The sequence below is a fragment of the Oncorhynchus kisutch genome, linkage group LG13 (genome assembly GCF_002021735.2).
Source record: "Oncorhynchus kisutch isolate 150728-3 linkage group LG13, Okis_V2, whole genome shotgun sequence".
Taxonomy (NCBI): domain Eukaryota; kingdom Metazoa; phylum Chordata; class Actinopteri; order Salmoniformes; family Salmonidae; genus Oncorhynchus; species Oncorhynchus kisutch.
In genome coordinates, this window is record NC_034186.2 from 71,067,503 (window position 1) to 71,093,011 (window position 25,509).

Consider the following 25,509-nt stretch of genomic DNA (forward strand, 5'->3'; position numbering starts at 1 on the left):
TCAATGCCATCAGATTGTTAAAACAGCCACCACTAGCAGAGAGAGGCGGCTGCCTACCTACAGACTTAATATCATTGGCCACTTTAACAAATGGAACACTAGTCACTTTAATAATGCCACTAAGAATGTTTACATATCTTGCATTACTCATCATTCACTATCTATTCTTTACCATCTATTGGATCTTAGCCGCTCTGTCACTCATTCATATGTTTTATACTTATATATTCTTATCCCACTCCTTTACTAATTGTTTTGTTGTGTAATTTGTTAGATATTACCTGTTAGATACTGCTGCACTGTCGGATCTAGAAGCATAAGCATTTCACTACACTCACAATAACATCTGCTAACCATTTGTATGTGACCAATAACATTTGATTTGAGCACACACACCAGCCCAGGACCTCCACATCCGACTTCTAACCCTGCTGGATTGTCTGAGACCAGCCACCCATACAGATGATGAAACTGAGGAGTATTTGTGTCTGTAATAAAGCACTTTTGTGGGGGAAAACTAATTCTGATTGGCTGGGCTTGGCTACCCAGTGGGTGGGGCCCTGACCAGTCATGTGAAATCCATAGATTAGGGCCTAATTAATACATTTTAATTGACTGATTTCTTTATATGAACTGTAACTCAGTAAAATCTTACAGCCTTGTAATCCTGTTTAAGATTTGATTGACAGGTAATGGATTTACCCATAGGTCACAAAATGTCTGTTGCCCCAATTCCGTATTTCAGCTTTGAAATAAATATATGTAACACGTTTAGGAGAATATATTTATTCCCAAAAAAGTGAGGGAAAACAAGGGTTACAAGAGACAAAATACTCAATCCATATGTGAAACATTTAACCAATCCTGTAAAGAGACATTACAGGAGTCAAAAACAAAATAAATGGAACAACAAGTCAAAGTAAAAAATATCTATACAGGAAATGCATTTTATTTTTGTAATATAGATTCATCTTTTTTTATTCACATGGTTGCACTTGTGGTGTTGTAAAATTAAAAATCAAGTAAACTTCAAAACATTTTCTTCCAGTCTATGGCTTTGTGTTGGTTTTAATAAAATAGTTATCTTCAATAGCTCTATATTAACAGCATCTTGTTCCATAAAGTGCAAACAGAGAACTACTATGTAGATCTCAATGACACAGCCACCAGGACATCAACCCAGGCCAAAATGTCTGTTACTAATGTCAATGACAGTGACAGCAAGTTTCATATAAAACTAGATGCAATCTTTGGTTCTGCCTTAATCTAACATAGACAATGCCACTTGTGTGATAAAGTGCAAGTCAGGGGTTCGCAAACGTTTTGGGTCTGGGGAGGGGACCCCTTTTATGTGCGCAAATTCATCAGGATCCCCCTCAATCATAACTCGTGTGATAAAAATAGTCTACAAGGAGTTATGACTTCTGCAGTTTATGGCTGAACGAACCAAGTCTCGGGCCAGGGGAAAGAACATTAGAAAGGCCTGCCTGTTGGCATTGGAGTGAAAATGTTGCAGTTCTCATGGCTCCACTGAATTGCTGCTTTAAAGGTAATATCCTGCAATCGACATATTGCACATTGGAATAGCTGAGTTGAAAAATGTATAATTGGTGAAATGTGTGTCTGGCTGCGGACACCCGGCAGTACCTCTACAGAACCCATTGAGAACCCCTGGTCTAAGTGGGACAAAAAAATTAAAACATTTCCTATAAAGAACATTCTGTGAAGCAGGCAGTCGGGGTCATTTCTATTCAAGGAAATGATTCTCAAGTGACCAGATTGTGTAGATTCCACAATGCTCTAGGCAAACTAAGTGGAATACCGTCTGCTAAATGACCAAATGGAAATGGAAAATAGCCTTGCATAACTAGCCTCAGGGTTGATCGAAAGCATTTCAACCAAGACCGAATTTTAGATCGAAAAACAGACATGGCTCACCAAAGACAGGAGATAAAATCTACGAAAGGATGCTGGTGTGTTACTACATAGCTGTGTGTAGGGTAACATTTGACCGGGAACTTGACCTAAACAGCTTTTAGATATGTTGACTAGTAGGCTTTTTACACTGCATGTTTTAGGTTAGCCTAGAGCTAAAGATATCCCAGGGCTAAGAGATGTTGAATCCAGTGTAAATAGCCTATACATGAGGGAAATGGTTGAAGTACAATGTACAATCAAAACACACAAAGCCACATTACATTTCTCAACACTACTTCAGCCAATTTACATTTCAAGACCCAAAAAAGGTGCATACTGCCAAAAACAACCAGGAACTCGGAAATTCTCTGACTTCCGAGCATTCAAAACTGGGAACTCGAGGGGGAAAAAACGATCTCCAACAACCTTCCTCCAACTCGGAATCGTGGGCCTCGTTCTAGAACTCAGAGTTTGCGACGTGAAGATCACTGACGTCATGATTTGACACTTTCCAAGATCCAAGTTGTTTGAACACAGCAACACGCACACAAATACATGATGCATCAATCCTCTAGAGGCATAGAAACAGTGGTTGGCCCACATATGGAGGGAGACCATGTTCCAATGCTCTCAAATGGCTCCTTCCCTTTCCTGACAACCAATAGGACTAGGAAGGTGAAAACAAGATGGTGGTAACCTCACGAGACCAACTGATGGACTAGCACCATGTCATGGATTTCTCCTGTTCTCCTGTGGATTTCTCCTCCTCTCAGATCAGGTGAAGGATTGGTAGCCATTAAAAGAGCAGCTTATTGCAGTGGTTCCCAAAGTTGTTGCACTGTGACCCATATAAAATAATTTGTGACCCACCAAGAAAACAAGAGCAATGTTTCTGACCAGGACCAGAAACAAAACACTAAAGCCACAACCCAAAAAGGATTTGGTCATAAACCACCAAGCGGTTCTAACCCACCATTACACAGTTCCATAGATAGATCAGAGGGCTGTACTAGCCTTGCTCATTGGGGGTGCTAGTAGTCTATAGGAGCCATTCAGGGCATCCCATAGGGCCTGGAGTGGTGCTGGTCGGGTGTGGGGTTATGATATCTACTCTGGCAGTGGAGACGCCAGGCTACTAAATCGCAAAATGCATGATCAGTTGTGTTGCTAGAACACAATGAGAACTTTATTAGTCAAGGACCTTGTAATGCATTATAGCAATAGATGGCTGACACAATGCATAGTGTTAAATGGGATCTCAGAAGTCCTGCTTGGCTAAACAATAGTATACTGTACAACACCCATGAGATTCAGGGGCTTGGGTTGCAACTCATGGCCCCATACACCCAAGTGCTGCTTTACTGCTGCAATTAAAAACACACAATCATGGTTTCAAAAGATGGTAGATGTTCCACCCACACAAGCACTGACAAACAAGTGCAATGTTAAGAGTCATTGATAGACGCATACAGAATCCACTTACCAGACACGCACATGGGCACTAAACACCGACACACGAAACAAACATTTACACTTAACTTACAAAGAAAAAGTGTGAAATCATCATAACCAGCAACCAGTAAACACATACTTCTAAAAACAAGATAACCGTGAAGGTATTCAAGGGAATCACTTAACAGCTCTTTTAATTTCTATCAGCCTGCCTCAAAACGCTGCAATAAGCACTGGCAGCAAGTAGGACAGAGAATCACAGATTGTCAGTCAGCCACTGTAGAATGTCCTAAAGGTGCATAGAAAGACACATTCTCCAACTAGAGCAGTCACCTGTTCAGTGAGTATGAGCTCACCATCATGCTTGTTCTAGATTCTCCTGCTCACTCGGTACAGGCTGTTGGAGCAGAATGGATCCTCTGATTTGGACAGCGATGCAGAAATGGTTCAGCAAGCAGGACGTCCCCTGGCTCAAGGGCTATGGCAGTGTAATGCACTGCATCCTGGGATAGAGGGCTGCATTTTTGGCAGTCAGTGCAGTGATGTACAGATAGTATGAAGAGATGGGCCGTGCATCTGTCTGCTTCAGGCTTTCTTATTGAAGTTAATCACTGTGCAAATAGAGAAAGGATTTCCAGTCTTTTAAAAAACATCTGCTTCTAAAGGCAGTCAGTCTATAGACAGCTAAGTGATTTATTTTAGATGGCAACAAAGGCTGAGCACAAGAGACTTAAAATCACAAGACGTAATACTTGGCGTTAATAAAAATTATCAAATCAAAAATGACTGACTTGATGCTTTGCTCCCACAACAGTGACTTAAATAGAACACAATATCCTCATGGCTCCACTGAATCCGGTTGATTGCACTGATCAATGAAAATGCAGCTATAATATTGCATTAGCTATTTATGATTGGCTAGTTATAATATATCAGTATAAAAGACAGACCAGCATATAGAGATTATATTGGCCTCATAATATCAACCCTCAGCCACATCTCACTATGAGGTGACTGGTTGGGTGGTTAACGACTAGCTGACCACTAGTCACTACAGTGATAGAGGTTAACATTTGGCTACTTTGAACAACTAGGAATGAGCAGCCATAGAGTATGGCACTACACAGCTAGGAAATTAACTGAGCATCCACCTCACAATATGCTCTTAAAAGCCTTGAACAAACAGGGATAACTATAATCCAGGATTTTTTAAATACAATACGAGTACACACAATAAATAAAAACAACAAGGAATACGATGGCATAATACGATCAATTATGGATAACAATTTCTGTGGAATTTCAAGGTACTAGGAAATCCTTCCAGTTTCTAAGTTTGTTGTTTTTAGCACTGCAGCGTCCTATTGATGGGCCAATCAGCAGAGTAAGTGACCGAACAGCGGCAGTATTCACAACCAACTAGTTTAACAGACCTCAGAGTTCTACAGTTATTAAGCTTGATTTAGAGTGGCTCCCTAAAAGACAAGTGGCCATTAAGTTGTGATGGCACTATGTAGGAGCTCATTGCACGTCTACCACTATCTGATTAGGGACTGGAATAGTCTTCTATAGGGAGATGGATCGACCATTCACCACAACACTCTGTGCAGTTTTATAATGTCCAGGCTCCAAACTCACAGTTCTACACCGAGCACAATGCAGCAGCCCAAAAGGCAAAATGGTTTAGTGTGTGGTCAACATGTCACAGTGCATGGTGCTAAACAGCAATTGAGAGTTTGAAAGCTGAAGAAGTTGCATTTAGTACTTGCTGTCCTCTCTATGCATGGATGCTTCATTCTGTCTCTCCAAAACTGGGCACGCTACCAACACCTTCTGCATATCCTCCCCCTGCTGTTTTTCCATCACTCTATTCTCTTCTCCTCTCCCAGGCTTCATATGGCCCAAACCCCCCCCTCTTTTAAATCCTTTGACAAACAGCAATCTTCATCTAGCAAACCCCTGATTATGTCTTTATCCCACAACATTATTGTTGTTCTGTGCTGCCACGCCAACTAGCCCCTCCCCATCTGGAACTAGAGCCCCTCCCCTGGCAACTAGCAGCTCCTCCTCCTGAATGGGTGTTGCAAAGAGTTTCTCTGGGTCACCCGTGGCGACAGAGGAAGCACGTCGATTGGTCCTTTCCAGCTTGCGGTGCATGCGCGGCTCCTGGGGCGAGTCCTTTTGGTCAAAGACTTCCCTGATTCGGTTGACGCAAACGTTAGCCGCTTCCCTAGTCTCCCTGGAGAGCTGTGATAGGCTGAGAAAGCCATGGGGAAGGTCGTCCACCACACACAGGGTGACTGGCTGATCTACGTTCCTCAGGCGCTTGGCAAACATCACAGAGTCATCTAGCATGGGGTCTAATGCACAGGCCTAGGGGGAGAAGGAGAGATAAATGGTGTCAGAGGATATTATAGGATCAAGTAAAAAATAATAAATTGGTGGAAAAGACCCAAAAAGGATTGGGACAAACCAGTCCTCAACTCCATTTCCCTCCCTCTCACCACTAGGTGTATGGGGGGTAGTCCTCTCAGCATGCTGTCAGGGGCCAGTAGAGGAGACATGTAGGGGTTCCTGACGACAGGCGAGGTGGCCAGCTTCATCTCAGCCAGCCGCTCAGAACGCAGCGGTTCAAAGCCCAGGGGGAACTCCCGAGGGTGCTCCAGCACCACACCCTCCTCCCCCTCAGGGGGCGCTATGGCAACAGAAGACAGAGCATCCGACATGGACACCACCTCTTTGGAGAGGAAGAAGCTCACGTTGTCAGGCTGGAGGGGTACAGGAAAAATAGATTACCATGGCAATACATAAGTTAACACTAGTCTAAGACCAGGACTGTGGAAACCTCATGATACTGGATCATACTGATGCGTCTTTCCGTTGGGACCAGACACTTGTTCTAAGAATCTACTAGCCTCAAGTATATTTTTTCACATTTCAAATCACAGGAACAAACATTGACATGTTTCACTGTGACATCATGTGACAGTTCTTCATATTCCCCCTGTAGACAGAGGCATTCATTCAGACTGGCTTTATAGAAGCACAGAGATGATCCCCATACTGACACACTACAGGTTACACTCAGACACTGTCTGCCTGCCTGCGCCAGTTAAATCTGTGGAGGAGGGAACAAGACAAGCAGCTTGGTCACCATCTATTTGCATAAATTATTCAGAGAGGCTTAGTTAAGACAAACACCAACACTTCAGTGACAAGTGTGTCTGAAGTTGTTGTAAAAGAAGGATGAATCTGCAACACTGTAGTCAGTTAACAACACACCACCCCCCCCCCCCCAAAATAGTCAGGATTTGGGGAAGGTAATCTGATCCTACATCTGCTTTAAAGGGAAACTCAGGGAGTATCATACTGTGGTTTCGGGGAACACCATTGCATTGTGGGCAGGTGTGGTGGGGGCAGCAGCGAGGGTGGCAATGGCATTGTTGGCGTGGCCTGCGAGGCTCTTCAGAGACTCTCTCCTAAGGGAGAAGTCCGAGGGATGCTCAGGGGGGTCCGAGTAGGGTGAGCTGATGGATGCCTCAGACACACTCTTCCGCACCGGCGAAGACGTGTCTGGAAAGAGAAGAGAAAGTCATTGACAAACCAAAATAAGACAGAGGCAGAGTGAGAGAAAGACTGAGGCCATTATGGAACAGGGAAACATCAATGAAGACATGATTGGAGGACGGTGAGAAGAGGCGGGAGTGAGGGACATGCAGTTATCGGGAGATGGATAATAAAAGCTAGAATCGTTAGATACTACATTCATTTTTGGACTAATAAATTATTGATATACACCATTGATTGAAGATTAACACTTAAAAATGCCTTGTGAGCTTAGTTCAACTGTCACCCCATCAGAACCCCACAATCTTATTTCATCCCAATGTTATAAATGTAAACAATATAAATGTAAACTAACACTGTAAAGCTTTAAAACATGGTTAAAACTACATTTATCACATGGGTTCCTTCCATCCATAGCTGTCTACAGTATGAATTTGAGTGGTTACATTGCTCCAGGCCCATCCCTCAGCTTTTGACCAAAACAGAGCCTGGGTGCCCACTTTGTTATCGTTTCAACTGTGGATTCTAGCTTTAGGCAATAACGGTGTCATTACGATATGATCTCCCTGTCACACCACAGCTGTAAGAGGTGTCATGGCTTGTCTGTTCTCAAAGATGTACTCACTGAGCTCTTCTATTAATAATGGCCTTTAATAAATGTACACCCCCCAATGATACAGTCATTAGTCTGGCCCACAGCTGCTGTGTGTCAGGTAACATGGTGACGCCTGGAATAGTCTGCTTACTGCAGGGTTTCAACACAATTAGTGGGGAGAGCCTTCTGTGGCCTGAGACTAAGCAGTGAATTGATATGTATGGATGAGGGTGTGACGTAACAGGGTGGTAGCCGTGGGTGATTGATTGGTTAAGATGTTAACTATGGATATCAATTTTAATATAAATCATACATACATGGCCCTTCCGGTAATAGGAAAATATTATTTCACCTCAGTCAGACACAAAGATGCGTGAACACAAGTACATAGAGACACACATACCCTCTCACCACAACACACCCCAGACCCCCTCCAACACACACACACACACACACACACACTGGTGTACCTACCTGTTGATGCCGTGGCAGCGGCTCTGTTGGGGTCCAGTAGGGAGTGGATCCAGTTGGAAGCTCCCTGTTTGAAGTCTCTGAGCAGCAGGGCCGTGTCTCTTCTCACCATGCTCAGAGTGCTCACCTTCTCCACCTGCTTCTCTGCCTGGGGCTCCTCACCTGGGAGAGAGAGGGAGGGGGAGGGGGGAAATGTGGTACCCATCCCTCGCCAGCATTGATTGGCATGCACAAACACCACGCACTACACTCAGGGGCAGTAAACCATCTCTGCTCCCTCTCACACAGTCGTACCTGCGTAGGCGCTGAGACACCTGGAGAGCACACTGAGGGGCAGTAGGGGGTCGAAGAGGGTGAGCAGGCGGGAGGGCGAGGCGTAGGCGGTGAGCAGGATGGCAGGGTAGGCAGCTACGATGCCATCAGGCATTCGCACACCATGAGACGCAGCGCGCATCGATGTTGTAATACACAGGTTACCACCGGCACTGTCACCGGCCAGACAGACATTCTCCCCCGTCCAACCTGAGAGAGGAGAGTCAGAGTCAGTAGATTGAGGCAAGAGAGAGAGAAACAGAAAGAGGGAGAGAAAGGAGAAAAGCTGACTAAAAGTGAGAGTCTATATAACACTTCCAAGTCCCACTCTCTGTGCCCGTGTTTATATGGGGCAATGTTTAATCTTGTCCCACAATGTTTTATATTTGAGACATAAGTTGAGACTATGACATTCAGTTGAGTGAGTTCCAAGCTAACCAGTCTTTAGCTTTCTGTCATAATAATCTATTAAGTACCAAGAAGTATCCATGGTAAATATTGAGATCATTGCGAATAAAGCCCACCTGAAAAAAATAGGCATGTCTATTTACATATACACAGCATCAAAATGTTGTCAAAGACATTTTCCACTCTGGGATATTAAAGATCCTTTATTCTAAGATAAAGTGGTAGTGGTGTGTAGTCCTACCCAGCAGGTGGTGGTTCTTGATGGCCCAGCAGTAGGCGTAAAAGCAGTCCTCCAGGGCCCTGGGGAAGGGGGCTTCAGGGGCCAGAGAGTAGTCCACAGACAGGATGGGCACACCCAGGTCCTGAGACCAGCTCTTCAGGTACGGCTGGAGAAGAAAGAAAGGGGGTGAATGGAGTGAGTTAACCCCCTACCAGGGCAGGCAGTGCTGTTTGCAGTTCTGAATGTTTCTTAATGCCCCCTAGCTAGCTTTACAGGAGGTGGTGTTAAGGATAGGAGAAGAGGTCCTGGTATCAGATTCCCACCTTGCAGGTTCTGTAATGGTGAACTACCAACCAAACCTCAAACGTACACTGCAGAACTCCTGTGGTGGCTTGGTAATTCTGTTATGAAAATACAAGGTATGTGCACTGTGCTCACAAATGCAACATGACAACCTTGCTCTCACTACACAGGGGTGGTGTTAACCTGTTGTTGCTATGCAATTTGATGTCATGGTAGCTAAGTGATTAGCATTCTTAGAAACATACTTCTCAGATCAAACATCCTTAGAATATTTGCTTTTATTATTATAACCTTGTACGGTCATCAAGTACTTAGCCTAGTCAGAGCGTACATCTGACAATAAATCTCATCTGAAAATATTAGTCTGCCCTCTACAGAACTTTCTCTCCTGTCCTTCGAACACCTCTCCTCTTCTCTCTAAGCATCAGGGACAGTGTCAGTAGTGACAGCTCCGCCTCTCTAAACAATACACAGAGAGCCTCACCTCAGTGGCCCATGACTGGATGTGACCACATCACACTGCCAGACACCACCTCAACACCATCCCTGGGAATCTGCCCTGCACTCTTAAAGCCACGCTGTCATAATGGATCCCAGTCTGGCACCGCTGACGTGTGTGGTGTGTGCGCCTGCGTGTCAATTTGAACGATCGCCATTGTCAGTACATGATGTGTTTTGACACCAGTCAGCACCGCTGGCCAGATCTGACAATCACAAGGTTTGCCAGCGGCCTCCATAGAGAGATGAATGCCCACAGAACAACAGGCTGGGTCTAAACTGTCCTGATGAGAGGTGTGTATGGAAAGTATGCCCACCTATCCATAACCTTGCAGATCATCCCCTACTGCCAGGGTTACAGGGTGTAGTAGTTCCACTCCTCTGCAGAGACAGGCACTGTGGTTAATCTGCTTCTGGGCTAGCACCTCTGACACACACTTGAGTGATTAAGTTGTGGCCCATCCATTATTGGGGGTCTGGATCAATGGTGTACTGAGAGGGACACCACAGACTTCTGCCCTCACACTACACAGCTCCCTCTGTGTGAGAGATTCAGCCCTCAGACACTATCCATCTCCCTGAACACTCCAGGAGGAGGAGTGAAGGTGGCAGGAGGGGGAAAAGTAAAAAATGGAGACACCACAGACTCCTGCCCTCACAGGCTCTATCCATCCCCCCACTGGCCAGGGGGAAGAAGGAAGAACAAGAGTGGGTACAGTGCAGGAGGGAGGAGAGAGAAAAGAAAGCAAAGAGCCGAAGTGATTACAAAAATGACAGAAGAGGTCATTAGGACAAAGGAGAGTAGAGAACAAAGGGAATAATGATCAGAAAGGAGGAACGCGTAGAGGACAGGGCTAGAGGAGAGAGTCTAGAGATCACACACAGATAGGCCCTAATGGAAGATGTCTATGTAATATAAAGCCATAATAACTTCATGCAGAATTCCAGGCTAATTCAACATGACAGGCTTGTTCCTCCTCAGATCACTTCCTATAGCCTTTGGTTGCTAGGCTATTGGAGATCAAGGGACTGCCAGTCCACTCTGGTTTCATGGTGACGCTTCTCAGTGGTTAAAAGTAGCCTGCTGGTTATATAATATAGCCCCCTGTCTCATCTGTCAGAGGCTGAGCTGACCACTTCAAGAGGACAGGGGGAGAAGGGGAGACAGGAGAGAATGAGGGAGGAAAGAGACAGGAGTGGAAGAGGGGGTAAGGGGGGCTGGCCTGCACCAATTACTAGATAGAGTGATACAAATAAAGTCCATGTGTGTCCATCAACCCTACAGGATGAATGAAACAGTCTTTAGCAGGAAGGGCTCCCTACAGGGAAGCCATGGAGTGAAAACACAATCATATCCTCAAGACCACCAAGTACCCCTCTAACAACCCAACTCAAAACCATTAGAATGGTTTGATTCCAGTTAACTAGAATATATTAAAAAAGACATCGATGTCTTGAACACAGATAGGCTGTGGAGAGAACCGGGCCACACCATGGGCTCCCACCAGATACACTAGTTAGGTTAAAGGTGAAACGTGATGTCAATTCCTTACCAACGAACGAGAGAGAACAGAATGTGTTGTTACCTCGTGAGACTTGGAGGTCTGGGCCACAAAGCCTCCTCCGTGGTAGTGAACCAGGAGCCAGCGAGAAGGGGGGCTCTGCTTGGTCTTCATTCCCAGAGACAGGGAGATCGGACCCCCCTCAGAACGAGACAGGGACAGCAACGCCTCACTGTCCTACAGAGACAGACAGACAATCTATCATAGTCAAAAGGTAGAAAAATTATGTTTTCACTTCAATTGCTACAGATATTGATTTGTCCGTTTGCTTTACTCCTGACTGTCCTTCCAGCTCCACCAGAAACACACCATCCTCATTCCCATTCTTTAACATTAGCAGGGAACAGCAGAGAGGCTTTCGCTTGTGTCCTCCACATAAAACAACAGCTCTTTGACTGAGCAGGATCAATGAGTGAGTTGAAAGTGTTGGCTGATATGTCTGGTTTAATACCAGACTGTGTGTGTGTGTGTGTGTGTGTGTGTGTGTGTGTGTGTGTGTGTGAGGATTTAAAGGGATTAAGAGCCACGGATGAGCAGAGAAGACACTGTTGTTTACAACAGCTGCTCTCAGACAAAGGAAACGCAAACTAACAGAATCCCTTGATGTTCGAGCATTTCACGCAGGAAGAGGCTTCTCAACAGCTTGAAGCCAATTAATATGAAATACACACTGTCAGACTGCTGCTATTAAAGGTAGTACAGCGACAGCAGCACATTTTGATCTATCAGTTAAAAGGTTCTGCATGTCAGATTTTAAAGGTTAACAACAGTGAACTTTGATATAGAATCAGCTGAGACTGGAATATAACCAGTAGGAGACCAGGGTTGTATTCACTAGGAACCGAAGAACCAAGCAGGACCTACCTGCATTTGTCCAATACAAACTTGTTTACTTTGCAAAACGTTTTTCGATTATGCTTCTAGCCTTAATTTGCATTTTGATAACATACTTACAGTATTTCAAATTTTTAATGTGTATAGTATTGCTTACTATTTTTTTTCTTTGTTTCCATTGAACGCGCCATAAAAATAAAGGCATTTAAATGTATTATATGAAAACTGCGTTGGTCCTCCTTTTTCATCACATATAAAGGTGGTTTGAAATGTGGCTTGAAATATCCGATCCCATGTACTTTTTGGCTGTTCAGACGGCAGGAAAAGTACGATTCAAATCAGATAACAAATAAAAAAATAGGATTTGAGTCACTTCAAAATGCCAATATGAACAAGGCTTTAGTTACCTGCCCCTCCCTCAGCTCGTAGGAGATCAGCCTCATCTGCACGGTGCCAGGGCCGGTGTGGGCCGACGGGGGCTCTATGGTGACAGTGAGGTGCGGATCGGCCACCAGCGGGAGGTCAAAGGGCACAGGGGGCACTGAGAGGGCACGGTTCACCTTCACCTGGGTGGACGTCATACTGGCTAGACTCTGAGGGGACGAGTAGAAGGCAAGGAGGAAGAAGATTACTTTGTCATCCGTCACAGATACACCGCAATGTTTCAGTCTTTTCCTTCAGGAGGAGGGACAAGAAAGAAAGAGTGAAGGCAGAGGGCAAATCAGATAAACATTCATAATTCACCATATCATTTCATTATTTTGTTTTGAACTTCCGGTCATTTGTAGGTCAATAAACTTGACAAAAAGACAAAGCTGAGAGCATCTCCTCATGGCAGGAAAGCATCCAGTAAAATCTAAACACAGTGACAGTATTACAAGCTCTGTAACTACATAACTAGAGTCAAGATAGCCAACAGGACAAACGCTGAGACAAACACATGCAAGGGAAGAGTACTCTACCACTGAGCTGTACATCCCAGCACAAGGGAAGAGTATTCTACTAGCGACCCATTCCAAGGTCCATCCAGTGGTCAGTGACTCACAGATAGAATCTCAGTCTCTGTGATGTTCCAGAAGGCCTTCCAGAAGTGGACGTCCAGGTTCTGAGTGATGCGTTCAAACGCCGCCCCCCTTAGCTCCGGGTCAATGGCGTACTTCCCTGAGGTAAAGAAGGAGCTGGCTGCTACACCTGGAGAAAGAGGGAAGGGGGAGAGAAGATAGTAGAGAGATGGTTGTAGGAGGCAGGCAAGAAGGAGAGGGTGATAGACAGTTGCAGGTAAAAAGAGAGGGGGACAAGGTAGTGGAAGAGAGGGAAAAATGTATAGGTATGGATAAAGATGAATGAAAAGAAAAGGGACAGGGAAGAAGAGAGGGAGTGAGTAGCTAACATCAAATCACCACCTCACTGAGACAGAAACACAGGGAGGGGGAGGCAGAGACAGCGTGATGGCCATGAGTGGAGGCAGTACATGCTACTGTTAAACAGAACTCTTTCAATCCCTGTAGCTACAGGAGTGTCTGGATGGGACGGAGCAATGGTCACTTGTTGTCCAGGAGAGCTGAACTGTATGGCTATTTGTTCTGCCACAGCACTAAAACAGATTCCCCTAATCTAATTAATCACCAAGACTTGGTTAAAAGGTGACCATGGGGATAGAGTGACCATGTCAAAGGCTGGATCTATGTCCCAGACAGACTATAGCAGTGGTCAAGGGGGACAGATACTCACCATACGGTGCAATACCTCCTTGCTCCACTGGGACGCAGCATAGAGCACAAGACAGTGTTCGATCAAATAGTTTGTGTGTGCTGTCACATTCTTTATAAACAACAGTGAAATGCTTACTTGTGTGTGCTGTATGGAAAAGGTGTTTCTGTACTCATAAGTGTCCATATATCCATGACCTATAAAATGTTGGAATCCTTCTAGACTGTAATGTCATTTGGGGATTAAGAAAGAATTTCAAATGTGCGTGTGTGGGTTAATGGGCAATGTAAGTAAGTCTCCCTTTAACCTCTCTTGGGTAGGGGGCAGTATTTTCACCTCCGGATGAAAAGCGTGCTCAAAGTAAACTGCCTGTTCCTCAGGCCCAGAAGCTAGGATATGTATATTGGTAGATTTGGATAGAAAACATTAAAGTTTCAAAAACTGTTAAAATAATGTCTGAGTATAATAAAACTGATATGGCAGGTGAAAACCTGAGAAAAATCCATTCAGGAAGTGGAATTATTTTCATGTAGCTGTTTTTCAACTCAATGCCTATGGGTTAGGAATCAGATTGACATCTAGTGGAAGCCATAGGAACTGCAGTCTTTAGACATGGTTTCAGGCTTTTATTTTGAAAAACGACGAGTAAACAGCCCTTTTGGTCAGAGGAACTCTGCAGACCTGATTCGGCGAGCTCCGTTTGTTATTTTTCCTTTCTATTGAAAACGGTATTGTCCGGTTGAAATATTATTGATTATAAAGACAAACAACCTGAGGATTAATTATAATCATCGGTTGACATGTTTCGACAAACTTTACCGGGACTTTTAGTATGTATTCGTCTGCCTGCTGTGACCGCCTTGGAGCCATTCGATTACTGAACAAAACGCACCAACAAAACTGAGTTTTTGGGACAAAGAGGGACTTTATCAAACATTTACTGTGTAACTGGGAGTCTTGTGAGTGCAACCATATGAATATCAAAAAGGTAAGTGTTGTATAGCACACTATTACTTATACCTAACATAAGGTATAATAGCTGCGTCCAGACCTGGCCACCAAAAGTAGCGGCGTGCAATCTCCTTCATTCACACCATGCCACAGTGCCCTGAATGGAGTTCAAGCACCTGCCTTCTCAGTGGCGGTGGTATGATGACTCGAAAACCCCATAGCAAGCATCCAAACTGAACTGTGAGCTCGTTTCTCCTCACTAGGTAAGGTTGTAGGCTGTCCAACATTTCTCCTTTTCCACGAGTGAAAATGTCCACGACCTCCGACATCACTGGATCAGTGTGGGTGACCTTTTTCACTTGGACAGAAGTAACTGGGTTGTTCGTCACTTCCTTGAAGTAGAAGATTTCAGCCTGGGAGTGCTCAGTGTGTGCGACAGGTAAGGGAAGCCTTGAGAGGCCGTCTGCATTGCAGTGCTGCCCAGACCTTCTGTACTTGATATCGTACTGGTGAGCAGATGACAATAACAACCATCGCTGCATGCAAGCGACGGAATGCTGGAGGTGAGGGGTCTATGGTCCGTCAGCAGTGTGAATCAACGGCCAAACAGAAACTGATGACATTTCTTAACTCCAAACACAATGACGAGTGCTTCACGCTCTATCTGTGCATAATTGCTCTCGGCTTTACTTAAGGTCTGTGATACGAAAGCGATTGGCCTTTTTTCACCTGATGGCATGATGTGTGAGACAACCGCACCAACGCCATAAGGCGATGCATCACATGCCAACTGTAATGGCAAGTTGGGGTTGAAGTGAGTTAGGGCCTCTGACTGAGCTAAGGCCGTTTTCACTTTCTTGAAAGCCTCCTCACATCTGTCTGTCCACTTCCACTGTTGGGTTGTGTTCAAAAGTACATGCAGTGGCTTTAACATGTTAGCTGGGTTTGGCACAAAGATTGTGTAGTATGTCAGTAGTCCTAAGAATGATCACAGCTGACTCACGTTCTGTAGGGATGGAGCTTCCGCAACGGCCTTCACCTTCGATGGCGTGGCCCAGGTACTCAGAGGTCCGGAAAAACTCGCATTTGTCCTTCCAGAACCTCAGACCGTACTCCTCCAATCTCTGTAGTGTAGCGTTCAGGTTTCTCAGGTGCTCCTGCTCATCTTTGCCGGTGATGAGTAAATCAGAGGTAACATTGGACCCCAGTGAGCCCGCTCAGTATCTGGTCCATAGCTCTCTGAAACAAGGCTGGAGCCGAGGTGATTCCAAATGGAAGCCTCCGGTACCTGTACAGTCCTTTGTGAGTCACTATGGTCAACAGTTCTTGTGACTCTTGGTCCACATGCATCTGTAGATAGACCTGACATAAGTCTCTTACTGAATTTTTGTCCTTTTTATGACTGGAACAACAGGTGTAGCCCATTCACATTCACTGGATCCAATACTCCACTTTCGACTCGTCTGTTTAGCTCAATTTCAACTTTTGGTTTTATGGCGTATGGGACAGGTCTAGCTTTGAAGCATTTGGGTTGCTGTCTGGTTTCAGTCAGGTTTACTGTCATGTCCTTTATGTGCCAAGGTCTCCTTTGAACACATCTGCGTGTTTCCTCAATATCCCTTGTAGGTTGGTGTCCTCTTTTGCAGCCATGTGAATTTCCTGCCAGTTTAGTTTGATCTTTACCAGCAATGTGCATCCTAGCAATGCTGGATGGTTACCTTTCACAATGTAGAGTGGTAGCTTTACCTTCTGTTTGTTGAGCTCCACTGTAACAATCACGCTTCCTCTCACTGTATGTTTTCAGAGTAATCTTTGTGGGCTGTAGTGTAAGGTGATGTAGTTTCTCCTTCTATACAGCCTCAGACAGCAAAGATATGGCTGCTCCAATGTCCACTTGCATCCATACTGCGTTTCCATCCAGTAGCGGTGTCACCCAGTACCCGTATCCATTGTCTGAAATTAACATAACATGCAAAGATTCCTCCCCTTCAGACACTTTGTTCATCCTCTGTGTGCTCCATTTTATGCACTTTATTTTTGTACTTCCTGAAGTGGCTTTTCCTTTGTTCAGTACTTTTGTTTGATTGTGTCTTTTGGTTTTTACATGCACATTCGATGTGACCCTTTTTTCCACAACTTCTGCAGTCTAAGTCTTTGCACCAACACTCCTCTGCTTGGTGACCTGGTTTCCCACAGCGATAGCATGGCTTCCCACCTCCTGCCTTGTTTTTTAACCACGTAGACACCTTATGCACTTTGGTCGATGCACTTAGCTGTTGTGCGTCTTTTATTTGCCATTGATGTACTCAACATTACAGAGAGCAATAGAAGTTACTCAGTCAAAAGGTGTTTCTGAATTGCCTCGCTGCGCATGCCACACATGAACCTATCACGTATAGGGTCACCGCTCGCCCAAATTCAGTTTTCAGATTAGTTTCAAACAGCCACAAACAGATTGATTCCCTCTCCTCTTGATTTCTCTTATGAAACCGGAATCTCTGCGATTATCAGTGTTTTGGGAGAATGTCCTTTTCAAAAGGTAAACACAATTTCATCATGATTCATCACCAGGTTTTTCAGGTATTACTAGGCTGCGCAGTAGATTGAATGTTTTTCCTCCCATAAGTCAAAAATGTTGGCACAACAACTTCTGCTTTAATTCCATTTGCCAACACAAAGTACTCAATAAGTTCTGTGTAATCTGTTCCACAGATTCAACAAATGTTCCTACATTTCCAATCAATGAAGACATTTTCGGTTTATTTTTATTTCTCACACTTTTCAGACGGTCCCGTACTCCCGTACTCCCAGACCCTTCTTTTTTTTTTTACTCATGCTGACTTCACTTTCTCCCGCAGCGAAACTCTTTCTATCCCCCCATCAAAGGCCAGCTAGCATCACTCAACTGGTTATCTCCATGTTTTGTTTGCGTCTTACTAAAGCAGATTTTTATATATTTTTAACTCAGACTTTCTGCAGAAGATGAGCACAAACGTGAGAACGTTTCTTCCTCGTCTCCAGTTTTGTTGTATAGCACACTGTATTACTTACACAACTAATAAAGGACAGGACATGAGACGGGAGTAGAAATTAACGATGGCATTGTTTCAGGCATTTCACAGGAAGACCATTCCAAGCATTTCAATGTAGGTAAGCAAAGGGGAGTTACAGGCACCCTAAAGGGACAAAACTAGAATATCAATACACAACATTAAGGGATTCATTTTATCGCCATTTCTGACTTTTGACTCCTCTACCTTGCTGGAAAATGCTTGTATGCGTTTGTGTGCTGGGCGCTGTCCTCTGATAATCGCATGGTATGCTTTCGCCGTAAAGCCTTTTTGAAATTTGACACAAGGCTGAATTAACAAGAGGTTAATCTTTAAACCGATGTAACACACTTGTATGTTTCATGAATTTTTATTATGAGTATTTCTCTTTTTGAATTTGGCGCTCTGCAGTTTCACCGGCTTCTGGCCAGGCAACGGTAGTGTCCCACATACCTTCGAGGTTAATGATGTATTGTATCTAGCATTGATATTCACCCTCACAATCCCTTCACGTCGACTGAGTTGCCATGTCAGTAGAATGGTTTAGGATGTAAATGAGAATTTATTAATGATTGAGTGGCTTTTGTTTCCATCAATAGGGAGGTTTGCTGGAGCCACTGACCAATGCCTGACTGGTTGCGCCTGTAGTTCTCTCCAAAGGCCACCAGGCCGATGGCTATGGTCTGCAGACAGGGACGGATGGCTGGAGTGAACTGGAAGAGGAGAGACATGAACACAAATCACTACAAAATATTTTTCCCTGAGGCTAACCAAAAGGGCCTCAGTCATTCCAAAAGTATTCCTCCCTCCAAATCCCCCCCCTACCTGGAATCCAAGGCAGCGTCCGTAGAAGCAGCCCTTGTGCATGGAGGAGTACTCCCGGACAAAGCTCTGGCTGAGGCCGCTCTCCTCGTGGAAGAAGAGGTTCCCGTGGCTGTTGTCGTGCAGCAGTCGCTGGGCCAGGTAGAGCAGGGCTCTCAGCTGACATAGGGCCGAGCAGTAGGCCTCCATCTCCCCTGCGTTGTGGGCCGTCCGAAAGAAGATGCTGCGTCGGTTGGTGGAGATGTAGCGCCCCTTGTGAATGATGTGGAGAATGCAGCAGCGCACCACCTAGGAGAGGGGTGGGAGGAAAAAGAAGGGAGTGAAAGAAATTAGGGGGGAGGAAGAAAAGTGCGTGTGTGAGAGGGGAATAACATTAAGAAAGAGAATGTCAGAGCAAAAAACAACAGGTACAGAAAAGGAGTGTGAGAGACCATTAAAAAAGGTGGAGACAGAAATTGAGACTTTGAAATTGAGGTAAGCAGCTGGCAGAGAGGTGGTCATGATTTCTCATCAATAAAAGAGGGATCCTGAAAAGGTTCTATCGTGACAATCAATTGGTAGCAAAAAAAAAGCGGAAATAAAAATAAACTTGAGGCATACGATGCTGGTGTTGAGTTTTCCCCAATTTTGAGGCCGTCAGGCACACACACACACACAGAGACAGTGCTTTGCGAAAGTATTCGGCCCCCTTGAACTTTGCAACCTTTTGCCACATTTCAGGCTTCAAACATAGGATGTAAAACTATTTTTTTGTGAAGAATCAACTACAAGTGGGACACAATCATGAAGTGGAACGACATTTATTGGATATTTCAAACTTTAACAAATCAAAAACTTAAAAATTGGGCGTGCAAAATTATTCAGCCCCCTTAAGTTAATACTTTGTAGCGCCACCTTTTGCTGCGATTACAGCTGTAAGTCGCTTGGGGTATGTCTATCAGTTTTGCACATCGAGAGACTGAAATTTTTTCCCATTCCTCCTTGCAAAACAGCTCGAGCTCAGTGAGGTTGGATGGAGAGCATTTGTGAACAGCAGTTTTCAGTTCTTTCCACAGATTCTCGATTGGATTCAGGTCTGGACTTTGACTTGGCCATTCTAACACCTGGATATGTTTATTTTTGAACCATTCCATTGTAGATTTTGCTTTATGTTTTGGATCATTGTCTTGTTGGAAGACAAATCTCCGTCCCAGTCTCAGGTCTTTTGCAGACTCCATCAGGTTCTTCCAGAATGGTCCTGTATTTGGCTCCATCCATCTTCCCATCAATTTTAACCATCTTCCCTGTCCCTGCTGAAGAAAAGCAGGCCCAAACCATGATGCTGCCAACACCATGTTTGACAGTGGGGATGGTGTGTTCAGGGTGATGAGCGGTGTTGCTTTTACGCCAAACATAACGTTTTGCATTGTTGCCAAAAAGTTCAATTTTGGTTTCATCTGACCAGAGCACCTTCTTCCACATGTTTGGTGTGTCTCCCAGGTGGCTTGTGGCAAACTTTAAACAACACTTTTTATGGATATCTTTAAGAAATGGCTTTCTTCTTGCCACACTTCCGTAAAGGCCAGATTTGTGCAATATACAACTGATTGTTGTCCTATGGACAGAGTCTCCCACCTCAGCTGTAGATCTCTGCAGTTCATCCAGAGTGATCATGGGCCTCTTGGCTGCATCTCTGATCAGTCTTCTCCTTGTATGAGCTGAAAGTTTAGAGGGACGGCCAGGTCTTGGTAGATTTGCAGTTGTCTGATACTCCTTCCATTTCAATATTATCGCTTGCACAGTGCTCCTTGGAATGTTTAAAGCTTGGGAAATCTTTTTGTATCCAAATCCGGCTTTAAACTTCTTCACAACAGTATCTCGGACCTGCCTGGTGTGTTCCTTGTTCTTCATGATGCGCTCTGTGCTTTTAACGGACCTCTGAGACGATCACAGTGCAGGTGCATTTATACGGAGACTTCATTACACACAGGTGGATTGTATTTATCATCATTAGTCATTTAGGTCAACATTGGATCATTCAGAGATCCTCACTGAACTTCTGGAGAGAGTTTGCTGCACTGAAAGTAAAGGGGCTGAATAATTTTGAACGCCCAATTTTTCAGTTTTTGATTTGTTAAAAAAGTTTGAAATATCCAATAAATGTCGTTCCACTTCATGATTGTGTCCCACTTGTTGTTGATTCTTCACAAAAAAAAAGTTTTATATCTTTATGTTTGAAGCCTGAAATGTGGCAAAAGGTCGCAAAGTTCAAGGGGGCCGAATACTTTCGCAAGGCACTGTATACACACACATATATATGCACTAAGGACGCTCAAAAACACAACACACACACTCCCTCAATCTCTCTTAACTAGGGAGTTGTCACACATACAGACAAACAAACCCTGCCATTCTACCTTGACTAGAGAGCGGTATCCATTGGCTGGTATGTGTGGGTCAAAGTCAAAGTGGTGGTAGACAGCAGCAAAGCCGGAGATGACAGGTTCCAGGCTGCTGGCGTGCTCCTGGATCAGGGTCATGGTGTCCACCAGTCGCTGTGCCGCGCCCCCCTGGGCCCCCTTAGCACCCTCAGAGAAGAACGTAGCATTCTCCTCACACACACTGTACAGGGCAGTAAACACCGCCTTGGTGTCCATCACTGGGGGGGAAGAGAGAAACAATCAGCATGCAACACCATACAAAGACTGATCCTGTCTTATTCCCCCCAAAATAGGCTATACTTAATACTCACTTCATTCAAATGGATGACCCACTATAGCCAGCCTTATACAACAGGTGATTTGGAGTAAGAGTCTATCCCATGACATACTAGAAAACATACACATAGCCACATTCATTAAAACAGGCATTGTTTGCATCATTACCCTAGCAACGGAATACTGCTGTTATTAGGGTGGCACATTTTAGGTAATTTTCAGAGGTGGAACATTTCTGTGGGAATATGGGAATTAATATTAATACCATTTAAAAATGTCAATGTTTTTTGCTTTGGAGATATTTACCATATCATATGGAGCCCGAAACAAACCTTTTACCTTATCATAAGTAGACAATTGCAAATGATTAAATCCTTCCAATAGAAATAGAAACACTTAGTTACGAATTGAATGAGTTGACTTCACATGGAATGATTTCACTGAACAAAAAGGGAATATTGAATGATCCATCGCATCTCCCAAAAACATTTTCAACATACATCTGTAAAATGATAGTCCAGAAACTAAAGCTTTGGTTGTCTTCCTCTCTGTCTGTCATCCATGTCTTCTCCCTGGACCTCAATGTCCACCTCTTGAACATCAGACTGAGGCCTCATCTTCACTGTCACTTTCCAACCCTGTTGATGATGGCTCATTGTCAGGCGCAAAAAGCCTCAAATTTGCCTGGATGGCCACCAATTTTTCAACACTTGTGTTGGTCAGCCTGTTGCGTGCTATGGTGTGCGTGTTCCCAAACAAGGACCAGTTGCGCTCTGAGGCGGCTGATGTTGGTGGGATTGAGGATAATGGAGGCAACAGGGGAAGGAGCCTCAGATCCACAAAGTCCCTTCCACCAGGTGGCTGATAAGATATGTTGGCACAACTGTCATATTGCATCTCCATCCCAAAGCCTTTGCCTGGAAGCGTCCTTTGCCAGACTGCCAAGAACCTTGCCCTCATCCAGGCCAAGGTGGCGAAACACAGTAGTGATGACACCATAGGCCTGGTTGATCTCTGCACCAGACAGGATGCGCTTGCCAGCAAACTTTGGTTCCAACATGTACGCTGCGGCGTGTATGGGCTTCAGGCAGAAGTCTTCACGCTTTTTGGTGCATTTCAGAACAGCAGTTTCCTCTGCTTGGCGCAACAGTGAAGTGAGCAGGGCAGTACGGATTTCTTCTCTTATGTCTACAAGCAGAGTCTGATGGCATTGTCTCCCTCAATCCATTTAATGGCTACTGCTATAGATTTCAGGAGTTTCAGGCCGCTTACCACTCTCTCCCAAATTACATCTGGGAGGATCCTCTTGATGGGGCTGTCCATATCAACAGATTGATATGGACATTTATTGGACATTCAGAAATCTCTTTCAATACACATTGCCTGTGAGAATTAGAGGTGAATCAGTTGCATACACAGCTCGAGCAAGACATTCATCAGCATCTCTGAATACGTTCCTCCATTGATTAAAAAAAAAACTTCTGATTCAAGGAGGACCATGAGCTGTTGCTATCGATAAGATGTCCGATTCATAATTTTCACTTCTAATAGAAGTAGAGGGACTTCTGTTAGAGGTTGCTTGGTATGAGCGCTGAGGGAACTTTATGAACCTGGCCAGATGATTCTGCATCTTTGTTGCATTCTTCACATATAATTTGGCACAGTATTTGCAAGTGTACACAGCTTTTCCTTCTACATTAGCTGCAGTGAAATGTCTCCACACAGATTGGAAAAAGCCAAGGACACTGTAAAGATGAGATTTGTGTTAAAAAAAAAAATACCATTCCATGTACAGATAAATAGTTAAGCCGTTAGATTAAACTCCTCCTTTGTAAGATAAATGGTTTAATATTAAACATGGAAACAGGTGAATTAACACTCAGTTAGCAGGCTCGAGCAAGCTAAAACCCACATGGTAGCAAAAACTGACTAGCAGAAATTATTAACATTAGAAATGATTTAAACACACTTTGCTGTAGGCTACTAGTTATCAAAAAAAATCATGTATATCATAAAATATATTCACCCAAATCAGTATTTTAGTCCAAACTTAACAGAAAGCATGTAGTCCTTGGCTCAGACAGTGTAGTAGTGTGGGCTCAATAGCATCTCATTAGTGTGCAATATCTTGTCGGCCAAAACTGTTGCATATACACTGACTCTGCGTGCAATGAACGAACGCAAGAGAAGTGACACAATTTCACCTGGTTAATATTGCCTGCTAACCTGAATTTCTTTTAGCTAAATATGCAGGTTTAAAAATAAATATATTATTTTTTAATCGGCGTCCAAAAATACCGGTTTCCGATTGTTATGAAAACTTGAAATCGGTCGACCTCTAGTAAAGGCCACTGATTCTAAGATCCAACAGTGCTTCAATTATGAATGTATATGAAGAAAAGCAACAAGGAATGGAATAAGGAAGGCATTACAGGTACAATGCCTCTCAGAGAAATGGTGGGCCAGCCACAGACATTTATGGTACTGTACAAGTCAGTCAGAGGGGCCATCACTTTGCTGTGAGGAATCTCAACCTCCTGACAACCAGGCAGCAACTTGTCACACACACCAGTGAATCTCCCCATCACTACATCGGTCTCCATTTGTGTCTCACATCAGAAAGCAATGGAATGACACTAGGCATGTGACGTCTACCACTTACTGGAGGGGAGAGTCCAAAACATCACAGCATTGAAAAAAAAATGTATTATCAGGCTTATTCATTGCCAATTACTTTTTCTCTTCCAAAGCATGAAGCAAATAATGTGTAATTTACCTGGTATTCTTCAGTTGACTGCTACATTGAGTACACCCTATGCTTTGGCCTACATTACCCAACCACCCTCTCTCCAATTACCCAAATTTCTCAGCCTCCATCACCAAGCATCCCAGAATGCAGCACACCCTTTGGGACAAAACTCCTCTTCCACTAGCTCTTCGTATGCCATTTCATTTTCTCCCTCTCTCCCTCCCTCTGTCACAAACCAAGTATCTATAGTTAACCAGAAACAGAGGGAGGGTGTGTGTGCGCACATTGCTGCTGGACAGAGTTGGTGGCAATGTGTCCAAAAGAGTGTGTCTAATGTTGGGCCCAGGGGCCACCAGTACCAGTGACTGGACATGAGACAAGTATAGCAATACTGAAACAGACGCTGGCTTAGCAAGAGCTTAGTACAACTAGATTCTTACACATTACATGACAAATTCATTCGTTTTTGTGATCAAGTAAATCCGAAACCTAAACGGAACCTAAAAACAGCATGGAATTCTATTAAAACTTGGTATCTAAAGTTGAAAGCAAAAAACATTTGAAAACGTAAGGCCTTGTTTTATTTTAGAAATTCTATGCATGTAATTTCCTATTGGTTCAAGTTATTGGGAATATAATCTACTGGGCATATATGCAACATTCCCGTGACTTGCACACTGCCACACTGAAAGGAAGAATACAGAAGGCAAGAGGCAAGAGGCTTAAACAAATAGGGGGGCGCACAATTGGCCCATCATCTTACGGGTTAGGGGAGGGTTTGGCTGGGGTAGGCAATCAATGTAAAATAATAATTTGTTCTCAACTGACTTGCCTAGTTAAATAAAATAAAAACGAGGAATGGCACAGGGAGAAAGTGATCTATTTACCTAGTTCTGCTTGTTCTTGTGTATTCTATGCAAGAAACACTAACTACAAACGTGGATACCCCTTCAAATTAGAAGACACGCCATGCAATCTTCAGACAAACATTGCCAGGAGAAAAGCCTTATTGAAGAGTTCAGTGACTTTCACAGTGGCACCATCATAGGATGCAACTATCCAACAAGTCCGTTTGTAAAATTTCTGCCCTGCTAGATCTGCCCCGGTCAACAGTAAGTGAAAAAAATAGTGCCAAAGTCTTCTGTGAGAAGTACAGGCACAAGGTGTTTCACAGAGTACACTAAACATTATGAACGCCTTCCTAATGTTAAGTTGGCTTGATGTCCTTTGGGTGATGGACCATTCTTGATACACATGGGAAACTGTTGAGTGTGAAAAAAGAGCAGCATTGCATTTCTTGGCACAAATTGGTGGACCTGGCACCTACTACCATACCTGTTCAAAGGCACTTAGTGGGGGAAAAATTATTTAGTCAGTCACCAATTGTGCAAG

General features: G+C 44.0%; 1 protein-coding gene across 3 annotated transcripts in view; it reads right to left on the reverse strand.

The window, feature by feature from the left end:
- Positions 1 to 770: 770 nt before the first annotated feature.
- Positions 771 to 25,509, reverse strand: part of LOC109881762 (hormone-sensitive lipase-like) — a 39,459-nt gene continuing 14,720 nt past the window's right edge. For all 3 annotated transcript variants that reach the window (XM_020473873.2, XM_020473874.2, XM_020473875.2), the window contains exons 2-13: positions 21,069 to 21,310; positions 18,676 to 18,960; positions 18,473 to 18,563; positions 13,185 to 13,330; positions 12,547 to 12,732; positions 11,330 to 11,482; positions 8,964 to 9,108; positions 8,297 to 8,524; positions 8,006 to 8,164; positions 6,740 to 6,942; positions 5,874 to 6,137; positions 771 to 5,742 (exon numbers count right to left, since the gene is read on the reverse strand). In XM_020473873.2, coding sequence (XP_020329462.1) covers positions 5,341 to 5,742; positions 5,874 to 6,137; positions 6,740 to 6,942; positions 8,006 to 8,164; positions 8,297 to 8,524; positions 8,964 to 9,108; positions 11,330 to 11,482; positions 12,547 to 12,732; positions 13,185 to 13,330; positions 18,473 to 18,563; positions 18,676 to 18,960; positions 21,069 to 21,310 — 2,504 coding nt within the window. In that variant the 3' untranslated portion in view covers positions 771 to 5,340. The remainder of the gene's footprint in view (positions 5,743 to 5,873; positions 6,138 to 6,739; positions 6,943 to 8,005; positions 8,165 to 8,296; positions 8,525 to 8,963; positions 9,109 to 11,329; positions 11,483 to 12,546; positions 12,733 to 13,184; positions 13,331 to 18,472; positions 18,564 to 18,675; positions 18,961 to 21,068; positions 21,311 to 25,509) is intronic.